Source organism: Dromiciops gliroides, chromosome 2, assembly GCF_019393635.1.
Source record: "Dromiciops gliroides isolate mDroGli1 chromosome 2, mDroGli1.pri, whole genome shotgun sequence".
NCBI classification, from domain to species: domain Eukaryota; kingdom Metazoa; phylum Chordata; class Mammalia; order Microbiotheria; family Microbiotheriidae; genus Dromiciops; species Dromiciops gliroides.
The window spans coordinates 303,026,919-303,039,746 of NC_057862.1; the positions used below are offsets into that span (position 1 = coordinate 303,026,919).

A 12,828-nucleotide genomic window follows, 5' to 3' on the forward strand; every position below is an offset into this window, starting at 1 on the left:
GCATGCTATTTTGCCACGTTCTTTCATTTTTTTCCCTTTTAATCGTTTCCTTGTACAAAATTACAGATATGGTAGTATTTTGCATAATCATAAAAAAAAAGAGGACAGCTACATAGCACAGTCAATAGATCATTGGGTCTAAAGTCAAGACAACTTAAAATCAAATCTGGCCTCAAGACACTTACTAGCTGGATGACCTGGGCAAGTCGCTAACCCTAACCCTAATAGCACCTACTTCCCAGGAATGTTATGAGGGTCAAATGAGATAATAATTGAAAAGTACTTACCACAGTACTGGAACATAATAGGTGCTACATATGTAAATGTTAACTATTATTATAGGTATTGATGATGATGATAAGAACATAAAGAAGGTCCTCAAAACATTATGTGGATCACTTTTAGTTAACATGTTAGGGAAATGAATAAGAAAAGAATGGAATAGGCAAGTATGAATGAGTTGTAATTTGTATTACTGAAGGGAGCACCTCTCATCAAAGAGTTCATAGATATACTGGACAATGAAAGCATAGGAATAGTATAAGACTGGCACTACTACATACCATCAGTTCAGATTATTCCTGCAAACACCAGGCAAGCAAGCGTAAGAGTTTGAAAGCTGTATTAATGTGCATAATCACCCAATTCATTAATCCTATTCTCCTTAAACATGAGGTTCTACTCATGTCAATTATTATACTTATGCTACAGACGTAAACAGAGACAAAGTCAAATTAAAAATGTACTTTACCTCTATACCATCAAAACATAGCTTGATAACTGGTACAAACGCCTCTTCAACAGCCTAAAACCAAATTGAAAAATTTCAGTATCTGGAAATCTATATCCATAAGAGAATGATAATTAAATTTCAGCAGTAAAATAATAATTACTTTGGGGGGCACTGGAAAAGAGAAAAAGGACAAGACCATAACACTGCTTCATTTTTTAACTATAAAAATAACTGGCTACTACAAATTAGGTAATATAACTTGAAACATTTTAACATAGTTATACTACTCAAATAATCCTACATATTAATCTATAACTGAAATTCTCTATCCCTTCTTAAAATATGATGTAATTCACCAAATTAATAGATGCATTAAACTTTACCCTTAAATCTTTTACTTCTTCCTGTAGCTTCAATTTTTCGTAGAATGAGGTGAAAAAGTCACTTCGGTCAATATGTCTTGGTGCAACACACAATGCATCAATATCAGCACCTGAAAGAAATAAATCCATCAAATGCAAATAGCACTCCAGGAAATGGTGCACTCTAGACAATGGTTTTTTAATCTGGAACTTGTTAATGTATTTTTCTTTTTCTTTTTTTTTTTTTTTGGCAGGGCAATGAGGGTTAAGTGACTTGCCCAGGGTCACACAGCTAGTGTCAAGTGTCTGAGGCTGGATTTGAACTCAGGTACTACTGAGTCCAAGGCCAGTGCTTTATCCACTGCGCCACCTAGCTGCCCCAACATATTTTTCTTTTTTTTTTGTTTGTTTTTTTTTGTTGTTGTTTTGTTTTCGGGGCAATGGGGGTTAAGTGACTTGCCCAAGGTCACACAGCTAGTAAGTGTCAAGTGTCTGAGGCCGGATTTGAACTCAGGAACTCCTGAATCCAGGGCCGGTGCTTTATCCACTGCACCACCTAGCCGCCCCCCCAACATATTTTTCTTAATACCTTGATTACTACATTTCAATATAATTGGCTTCCTTGGCAGGGCAGGGGGAGGCAGGAGGTGTTGCCATGACGCTGATCCAGACATAATGGTTTCATTGAAGTAAAGAATTCTCAGGAATTTTCCCTCAGTCAATGTAAGATACATAATATCCTGCAATTTTAAAGTTCTTAGAGAGACACCAGGGATACTGAGAGCTTAACCAACTTTCCATGGTCACAAAACCAGTCTGAAACAGAAGGGACTTGAACCTGTCTTTCTGACTCCTAGGCTGGTGCACTAGCCCCTAGCTTCTTAAACTGTGGGTCACAAAAAATTTGGCAATAGTAAAAGGTTATGTATTACCTATTTTTATACCTATATACCCAGGGCCATGTGTAAATTTCTCAAGCAAAAAACGGTCGCAAATAGAAAAGTTTCAAGAAGTCCTTCCTTTTCACTCTCCCTTTCTATGCTGCATATAAATCTATGTATATATGTGTGTATGTGTATATACAGACAGTTCTTACTTTATGTAAATCTACATTAAGCAAAATCAACTTTACATAAAGAATTCTGAAAGAAAAACACATCCCCAAAACAAAAACAAAACAAAAAAACCCCACACATTAACTTTACTGCTCTAGCCCAGGGCTTCTTAAACTTTTTGCACTCACAACCCTTTTTCACCCAAGAAATGTTTACATAACCCCGGATATATAGGTATGTAAAAGAGATACACAAATCAAACATTTAACTGCCAAATTTTTCATGATTCCCACATTCAGTTACCCGACCCCATATGGGGTCACAACATAGTTTAAGAAGCTTTGCTCTAGCCATTATATCACAATGAAAAGAACTATATCATAATATAGATAATCACTCGCTTTTAAATCATTGCCTCTTCTAACAAATGACACAGGTTGCCTCCTATGGAAGTCAGGGATAACTGATAAATGATACCATTGGGAGAAAAACTATTTATGTAAAGAGACTCATCAATAAAACCAGAAAATAAGAGCTAAAACCTAGAAACTACTGTTTCTTTCAATGTTCTCAATACAGTTCCCATTATTTTCTACTACCCTCAACCCCAACTCTTTACTCAAAAGTCAGATCATCTGGCAAAGGGGCCAGAGAACCAGTCCTGAAGTCAGATATATCATCTGAATCCGACTTCTAATGCTAACTGCCCAGGTGACCTTAGACAAGTCATTTTACCACTCAATGGGAATTCTGCCATTTAATGTGAAGATTAGATGAGATGCCCATCTCTAGAACTACAGTTCTCACTGTCGACCACATACCATTCATATCTTCACTCATGCCTTTGATCCTCCTGGATCAGAACAGAATAGACTGCCTCCTCCACAAAACTTTTCCCCCAATCTACAATGAACTCTTCCTTCTCTATCTCCAATTGTTCAATGGCTCCTCCTCTCAATTCTCTCAAGTACCTGACAGGCTGCCAAATCTTTATGAATCAGGAATATCTACCTTTTATAATCTCTATAACACCTGATGTACTATGGACATAACAGGTCTCCAGTCAATCACTGTCTTTTTTCCTTACCCCTTCCTAGCTGAACAAAGAGAATGCAGTTGATGTATCACAAAGCATAAAAGGAATGATCTTGAAGAACACTCATCCCTATCAATTTAGAAGCTACCAACTATAAATTTTTCCTTTAGTCTCACTCAAATCCCTACTATAGTACACTGGGGAAAAGGTGACATTCTATTTTTTTCCCCAAACCAATAAAAATAACCCCCAATACACAACATAAAACTGTCTCCAAGTAAACAAAACAACCTTTACCTTTTGTATGAACTCCTAATCTGTAGGATCCAAATGTAAAAATTTTTCCTCCAACATTTTCAATTACAGACTGTGGAAGATTCTATTAAAACAAAAGACATAAGGTTATCTTTCAATGCAAAAGACTGAAAATTATTTTTGATGATTTTTACTTTCCAAACAAACATCAAAAAGAATTTTTTAACACAGACTTGTATCTGAAAGGTCTTCAGGGCACCTACAAATTGTATAAACTCTATAAATGTCTATTTATATACTTCACATACTAACCTTCAAAAACCTTCAGAAATCTCATTTTTCAAAAACATTAAAGTTCTGTAACTAAAGGCTTATATCAATCAAAAATCTGTTTAAAACACACACACACACACACACACACACACACACACACACAACACACACACTCCTTAATGACCACAATATTCAATTGTAAATGCTAGCATTCTCCACTTTTAGTTGCAATGCATCCCTGGAAACTGTCATAAAGAACACTGACTGCAATACAAACCAGCTTCTCCCATAGGAACAATGTAATAACTGAGTTTACATTCCCAAATAACTAAAAAGTAACTAAATAAATTCATCAAGGTACCACAAGCCTTTTAATAAGTATATTATGCAACATATCCTAAAAATGAATGTACTCTACATTTTCCTTCTCCCTTTCCTTACTCCTTCTTCACTCTCCCTTTCTGTGTGTGTGTGTGTGGATGGATGGATGGATGTATACACACAGTTCTTGCTTTACATAAATTCAAATTAAGCAAATTCAACTTTAAACAAAGAATTCCGAAAGAAAAACAAATTCCAAAAAAAACCACCTATACCAAAAACACCTACTGTACTTTACTGTACTTATACTGTGCTGTCTCTGCTCCTGCCCCGTGACTTAGCACTACATGGGCTTCCACCCCCACCCCTACCCAAAAAGCAAACAAAAAAAAATCCATACACACATCCCCCGACCCCACCCCCCAAAAGCCTTCCAAATTAAAGCAGAAAGACTGTCACCAATTCTGCTGCTCGATTTGGGGAGTGAGGGTTGGGGGTACTTGGCTTAAGACCTCCACCACTAAGACCTTTGCCCCACTATGCCCACCCAGTCAGGCCCCGACATGTCTGTCTTCCGTCCATCCATTCTGGGTACCACATGTTTGTCTCTAGCCCCCACATTATCCCTTCTCCTGATCTCACTTCTCTATCACTGTTACCTCCTTACACCATGTGCCAGCCCCCTCACTCCACAGGCTGGTCCCCTTACAACCTCCCTCTCTCCCAAAGTGTTTTACATAGAGAATGTGGAATGGTATGCTTAAAGTGCACACTGATGTTTCTTCTGTACACTAACATTTCTTCTTCCAATGAAAATTATTTTTAAACCAAAGGCTGATCTACCATTTCTCTTTTGCTTTCCAACCATTATTCAAAATTTCATTCTGTTCTCCCTCATCTTTGCTTCCTAGCTTTCCTGGCTTCCTTCAAATCCCACCTTCTGCAAAGAAGTCTTTCTCAATTGTCCCTTAATACTAGTGCCTTCCCTCTATTTATTATGTCCAGTTAAACTGTATATATCTTGTTTGTACATAATTGTTTGCATTTTGTCACCCACATTAGACTTTGAGCTCCTTGAGAGAAGGAATCATCTTTTGTCTTTTTTATTTTTATTTTTTGGTGGGGCAATGAGAGTTAAGTGACTTGCCCAGGGTCACACAGTAAGAGTCAAGTGTTTGAGGCTGAATTTGAACTCAGGTCCTCCTGAATCCAGGGCCAGGGCTTTATCCACTGTGCCACCTAGCTGCCCCATTATCTTTTGTCTTTCTTAACACAGTACCTGGGACACAATAGGGGCTTAATAAATGCTAGTTCACTGACACTGTTAGTACTGCCAGAGCACTTCACTGCAAAGTGTGAAAACAAAAAATTAAGGCATTGGAAACACCTAAAAATTTGTTTTGAAACATCTGCAGAATCAATAAGGAAACAAACATTAAACGTATATACTTTTCCCTGTGTTCTAATTAGTGGAATTGAGGTCTGATTGTCAATTATATAGTTAGAAATAATGGATACAGAAATATAGTATGTCTATTTCAGTTATCCATAATTTAGCCAAAGGGGCAGCTAGATGGTGCAGTGGATAGAACACCGACCCTGGAGTCAGGAGTACCTGAGTTCAAATCCAGCCTCAGATGCTTGACACTTAGTAGCTGTGTGACCCCAATTGCCTCACCAAAAAACAAAAACAAACAAAAAAAACAACAACAAAAAAACCCCACCATAATGTAGCTGAAAAAACTCAATTTCCTTGCCTTTTTGAAGTCAATATCCATTACTGCTCTTTGAGATTCTATTCTACGTCTTCATTTTTGTAATAAGTAAGCTACTTAAAAAAATTAAACACCATTTTAAACAATGATTCTATGGGTAAAATATCCTGTAGCAAGAAAAGAATTTGGAAGAGTGATGAATTCTTATGCTGCCCCAGTTTTGGTTACATATGTCACACTCTCAAAAAATGAACAAGGTTATTACTCTGAAAATAATCTCACTGAATCAAAGTGTGGGATGATAGCTAGTTGTTTATATATGTTTCTAAGTTGGGTATTTATAACTCAAAAACTATCTAATACTAATTGCTAAGTCACCCCAAAATTTAAATGCAGGACAACCCCAACTTCAAGAAAATTAAACATATGAAAATACAAACAAAATTAAATATATGAAGAAACAAATATAAAATATGCCAAATAAGAATTATTCACATTACAAATGCTTTACTTCATATAAAGGGACTGAAGGTTTAAAGAACAATTCCCCACATTAATTACTATTATTTTATTTTACTTTTTGATTTTTATAATTTTTCAACAACTATTGTTCAAAGTAAGATACAACTCATGCAAGAAATGAATTTAAATTCTGAAATACATTAGACAAAAAAAAAAATCTAACTTGAACCCTAAGATGGAGTTTAGGACAACTTACTTACAAATTTTCATATGAACAATACAAAATGGACTACGTATTAACCATTAGACAATTTTTGGCCTCCAATTTAATCAAGGATGTTTTACAAGTCTGTTCATTCTGAAGAACAAGTTTATTCAAGCTTGTTATTCCACCTATGAAAGTCTTAAAATGTCCATACCTTGCTTTCACTGATTTCCCGTATCCATTCTTTTACCAGGTTATTTAATTTTCCCAAAATTAAAATCCTGTTGAGAAAACATTAACATTTTCTCAATATTATCATTTGTACTACTCATCATTTGATATCACTACAGTTAAGATGAATGAAACAAAATCCCCCCCCCAAAAAAACTTTTCATAGCTGAACAGTTTCAATAACTAATTTTCCTGGACTTATGTCTTATGTTCTCTGACATTTCGTGGGGTCTGTGAAAGATAATATATGTAGAGTAAGTATTTAAGAGATTAGCTGTGTATTACTCGAAATGGCTGCTATATCATAAAGTCACCTACAAAGCTCCCTATTTCTCCTAAATTTCTAACCATACACAAACACATTGCTTAAAAAAAAAAATCATGGGCGTGTACAGTGGTAGCCAGAGTGGGACTATGACCTATGACTTCACAGAAGAACATAAACTACCTCGAATAAATGTAAACAGCAAAAGAAACTCCAACTATCCCAAAGGAAAACTTGCACATGATCCTGGGCCATCCCTGGCGCTTTGTTCTGTTTCTATAGTATACCTGACTTGGCCCAGGGTTGATGTGGAGATCCACAATGTTACTTTGTCCTGCTGTCACCCAGGACAAATGGCTTCTTGTGAGTAAACTCTCGCAATTAACCTAATTAACCCTAATAAAACCTATTCATAACCAAGTTGGTATGAACCCCTCTTTTTTTTAGTATCTCAGTATTATCATGGAGGGTATGCCACCCTGTAATTGGCATAATTAGGCCAGAGCAGATTCTGCCCCTTCACAGGGAGAAGCAGAACCACAAAGAACCTGCTAAGTAAACTCACGTTTGGTTTTGGTTTTGGGGGAAGAAGATAAAGAGACAAGGAAAGGGGAAAGGAAAAACACAAAGTATGACTGATATGAAACAGGAACTTAAACATGAATAGGTGACCTAGATTTGGAGGAAAGGAAAGAATTAGCATAATTTAGAAATGAAAACACTTATGTAGGAATTAATTTATACTAGTAAGCAATTATAAAAAGTAAATTTACTTACCTGCGCTGCAGTTCCTCTTCCTCTTCAAAAACCCCAAAGGGCTTTAGGGTTTCAATTAGTTTCTGTGTGAGTATGCAGTCTGTCTCTTTGGGGGCCGCTAAACTGATGGGAGAGGTAATGCCATAATGCTTCTGTGGCGGTTGTGTTTGTTGTGATCCCTGGGTTGTAACTGGACTAATAAATGTAATTAGATAAAATTACTGCAAAACATTTCTATTATTTTGTAACAAACATGCATGACTAGAGAATGTTTTGTACAAAATATGTATTCCAAAAGCAAGTTAAGAGATAGATGATTCTAACTAGTTAGTTTAAAAAGTAATCCTAATTTATCTGATAACAAAATATAAGTAAGCAAATGACCAAAGTCAAAACAAGAAAAATTATATTTTCCCCCAATTTGGTTCGATGTTTTAAAACAGTGAACCAATTTTTCTCATATATTAAAAGTAGGTACCTAACAGGTTGTTATGGAAGTATTTCTTTCACTGAAACCAAGAACTCTGAAAATCCAAAATCTCTTCCCTTTCCAATGTCATATTTTACCCAGATAACAAAAGATTTCCAGAATAGTGCTTAGCATCTAAATTATATAGGGAAAAAAACAGCTAAAGCTAAAAAAACTTTAATCTTCTAGACAATAAAGTGAGTTGTGATAAGCATTACTGGAAAGAATATCCACATATGTAATATCATAGTTCCACTGGCATTCTCTGTATCTCTTCCAAACTTCTAGCTTTAAAATTTTATGACCCCAAAAGTTGTCCCCTTCAAAGCAATCCCCTTGGGAAAAAATACCACATATTTACCAATACTTTACCTTGAAAAGCATTTTGTGAACCTATAATCCATTCTTTTCAAGTCTTTAATTATAATTTTTTTCTATAGAAATGATTTGTAAACCATCAAAACAACATTTAAGGCTGTGAATGAGTTGGGTGAACTGAATTAAGATGAGTTTATTTGTAAACAACCAAATGCCATTTAGGGTGAATAAGTAGGGTAAATTGAATTGGTTGATAGTATTTTAGATAGATAGATAGAAAGACAGATATATATCGCCATATATACACACACACACACACACACACACACACACACATTTTTTTAAATAGAAAGTTTACTATGATGCAAATACTATGTCAAGGTGAAGAAGCCAATCCTTAGTCTACAAAACTCACTCCTTTTTAAGTTGCCAAGAATCTTTTAAGATCAAAATTTAAATATTCCTGACTATATGACTGTGGTATAATTCAGCATGTTATTAACTTAGTAAATTCAATCTTGTAATTCTTTTATTTTGGACATCCATTCTTTCCAATATCTTACAGGTTTTGGAGTTTTCAACTGAGTATTGTGAGAGCTTTTTTTCAGGTTACAGTGGAAAGACCTTGTTCCACCATAGGTCTATTTTCCTCAAAAGTGCATTCTTGATCTCAACTTCAGGTGAATAAGCTTATCCAAATCTTCAATGCTTCTCTTTATCTCCAAATAAGTATCATCTCCAGTTGCTCTCCTCATATTCAAATTTCCTTTCAGAATGAACTTTTTTATATCTAAATAAAACTTCAGTAATAATTCTTATATTTATCTTTTTACCTATATTTTATTTTTGAATGAACCAAAAAACTGCCCTTTTCAAAATATCTATTGGTCTCTGGGCATATATTTACAGACATTTTCTACCATCTTCGAACTTTAAATCTTATATCCCAAGCCAAAAAAAAAGTTTTCTCAACGGTAATTAATCCAAAGAAATTCAACAATTCAAAATGCAGATTTTTAATTTCACAAAACATGTGCTATTTTTTCTTTAATTTTTTAGGTCAGAAAAATAACCTGATAGAATTACTAGTAGGTTATCCAGATTACCTTTAAAGTTGCTATTCCAAGTTAAAACATATTGTAATAGGTCTTGGGCTGTGATCAAGTCTTCCTAGCTTCCATAATCAATACATAAGAAGTAAATCTAAAAATATTAATATCAGGTACATAGAAAAAGCAGAATTTCACTTTATTATTACTATTTGATTCATATCTGTTTCTTCATGCATAGACAATCAGTCCAGCAATTTACCTGTAATTTACTTTCAGAGAGCTGCCAAATTCCCCCCTAACGTTATTGTAAATTGTCTTGTTCTTATATTTTATGTTAGGATCACAAGATCCTTAGAGGCCACCTAGAAAATTGAGGCTCAGAGAGGTTGAGGTCACAAAACAGTACACCTAAACACAGTGCCTGAAACTGCAGGCACTTAATAAATGCTGACACTGGTCATCTTTGCTGTTTCTTGAATAAGACTCTATCTCTCAGATTATTTTCACTAGCTGTCCTGATCTTCCTCCTCATCTCACCTCCTGGCTTCCTTCTTCAAATCTTAGCTAAAATCCCATCTTCTACAGCAGTGGTTTCAAATTCAAAAGAACTGGGACCACTAAACTATACGTGAGGATCCTTCCAAGACATATATTTACAGTTTTAAAAAGTAGTATTACCAGGGGCAGCTAGGTGGCCCAGTGGATAAAGCACCAGCCCTGAATTCAGGAAGACCTGAGTTCAAATTTGACCTCAGACACTTGACACTAGCTGTGTGGCTCTGGACAAGTCACTTAACCCTCACTGCCCCACAAAAAAAGGTAATATTATATGTTTTATTATATTTTTATTTTGTCAAATGTTTCCCAATTACATTTTATTCTGGTACAGGTCTCAATGAGGAGGATGTGTATGACACCTCTGTTCTACAGGATGTCTTTCCCAATCCCTATTAATTCTACTAGTGCTTTCTCTCTGTGGATTATTTCCAATTAATCCTGTCCAGAGTTTATCTGCATGTAGTTGTCTGCATGTTGTCTTAACCATTAGACTCTGAGCTCCGTCAGAGCAGGGACTGTCTTTTTCCTTTCTCTGCATCCCCAGCTAAGGCCTAGCACAGTGCCTGGCACATAAAATGTGGTTAATACTGGTTTGACTGACTTTCTCCATGGTCATGACATACACTAGGACTTCTTGATTCTAAGAACAGTCCTCTATCCAGTGTCAGCCTGCTTCTCAACTAGAAATAGATTTAGAACCATAAGAGACCTTAGAGGACATCTAATCCAAGTCCTACATTTAATAAGATAACTAAGGCCTAGAGAGATTAATTTGCCCAACATCAACACAAGCAGTAAATGGCAAATCAGAAATTGAATTCAGGTCATGTGTTTTATCAATATATATAATACTCACTACACAGAATACTATCATGTACTTAAATAGATCAGTAGTCTCACTGTTGAAAGATATTACAATAATGAAGACTGCAACTCATCCATGTTTACCTCCCCTATGTGACTCTTATCCATGTCTTCTCATAAATTTACATCACAAGGCTAAGTCAAAAAACAGGGGGCCTTCCTCACTTTTTTCTCAAAATTACAAGAATACCAGTATCCCTTGACCTCTCCACAGAACCAGTATATTTTCTTTTGATCATATAGTTCTTGAGGAGGAAACTATTTTTAAACATTTGTATATGTTGCTAACAAAGCAAAAACTTATGTACAACAAGGGTAGCAAACCTTTCAAAGTTTACTACATGTAAACAACTACATGTTGCTGTTGAGTCATTTCAGCTGTGTTTGACTCTTCATTATCCCATGTGGGGTTTTCCTGGTGAAAATACGGGAGTGGTTTGTAATTTCCTTCTCCAGTTCATTTTACAAATGAGGAAACTAAGGCAAACAGGGTTGAGTGACTTGCCAAGGGTCACATAGCTAATAAATGTCTAAGGCTGGATTTGAACTCATGAAGATGAGTCTTCATGATTCCAACCCCAGGGCTCTATCAACTGCATCACCTAGCTGCCCACATGTATTGGGGAAATAAGACATGTACACAAGTCCCTTCAGATTACATCAAAATTTATTTTGATACTTTGTGACTAACATAAAACTGGGAAATGAGAGGACAAATTAAAAATATGCTTGAGAAGTAAGGAAAAGAGTGTCAGCTTAAGGAACACATAGAAACTGTAGACTTACATAACAATAATTTCTTCAACAATCAGAAGGCATGGGATATGACAAGCACCAAACATCATCAAAAAATGGAGTATATTTTAACAGAAAGAAAACAACATTGCTGACATGGTAGTAATTTCCTGAATGAGTTTCTGAATATAGTCAATCTACTTGATTGGTTAAACACAAAGATCAAACTATTAAACTAGAATAAAAATGAGATAGGGTATAAACTTAAAACAATTTCAATTTGACCTATTTAAATTATGACAACAAAAAGTGACAAAGAAAAGAATCAATAAGTTATTTTTTAACAATTTCCAAAAATGAGGGACAAACTTTTTGATGCCCTTGCATGTCAAGAGATACAACCAAATTTGACACTGTTTTTAAATAAGTTGTTAGTAAAATTTCAGAGTACAAAGCAAGATTATAAGCAATACTGCCTCATAAAACACTAAGAAACAATGAAGGGGAAAAACAGCTGAAAGAAATCTTACTGAGAGATATAGAAAGGTTATTTAAAAAAAAAAAAACCCTGCTAAGAATGAATCCAAGATAAGGACAACAAATAAAAAAATCAATCAACAAAAAAATGTAACATGTTTTCCCCCTCACCAATAATAGTGGAACCACCATACACTGATGCTAACACAGGCCTAGATGTGCCTGGATATAGCACTGAAGAAAACAGATGAAAAAAGCAGTTGGACTAAACCCATACAGAAAGTAGAATGTGATTAAATGCCATTTAAACAGGATTAAGGAAAGGGAAACATTTAACATTTTTAAAATAGGGTTAAAGAAAAGGAAACATTTTGAAGGTAGAAGAGAATGGTATTACAACTGGAAAGGATTTCAACATAGAGAGATAATGGCAGAGGAAGGAAAAGCATTGCAGGTTCATTAATACAAGAGAACACAGTGGGAAATGGCTAGCAGTATTGTTTAGTTTGAATGTGTGATAGGTATTGGGGAACACTGGAAGATAAGGCTGAAAAAGCAGGCTGGATAACAGTGTTTTGATTTCTAGATTAAAGTTAATTGGTCTTTTTCTTGTACAGACTGAATGAAATAATTACTCTGTAAGCAATTGTCATTAAAAGGTTTTGCACCAAAATGTCCACATCCTT

At 35.3% G+C, this 12,828-nt stretch overlaps 1 protein-coding gene across 7 annotated transcripts in view; it reads right to left on the reverse strand.

Annotated features, from left to right (window-relative positions):
• Positions 1-12,828, reverse strand: part of PAPOLA (poly(A) polymerase alpha) — a 77,689-nt gene that overhangs the window by 51,891 nt on the left and 12,970 nt on the right. For all 7 annotated transcript variants that reach the window (XR_006355045.1, XM_043989411.1, XM_043989410.1 and 4 more), the window contains exons 2-6: positions 7,691-7,864; positions 6,632-6,698; positions 3,484-3,565; positions 1,117-1,226; positions 752-805 (exon numbers count right to left, since the gene is read on the reverse strand). Coding sequence is in view for 6 of the 7 variants with exons in the window: in XM_043989411.1 (XP_043845346.1) it covers positions 752-805; positions 1,117-1,226; positions 3,484-3,565; positions 6,632-6,698; positions 7,691-7,864 (487 nt within the window). In the remaining variant the exon portion in view is untranslated. The remainder of the gene's footprint in view (positions 1-751; positions 806-1,116; positions 1,227-3,483; positions 3,566-6,631; positions 6,699-7,690; positions 7,865-12,828) is intronic.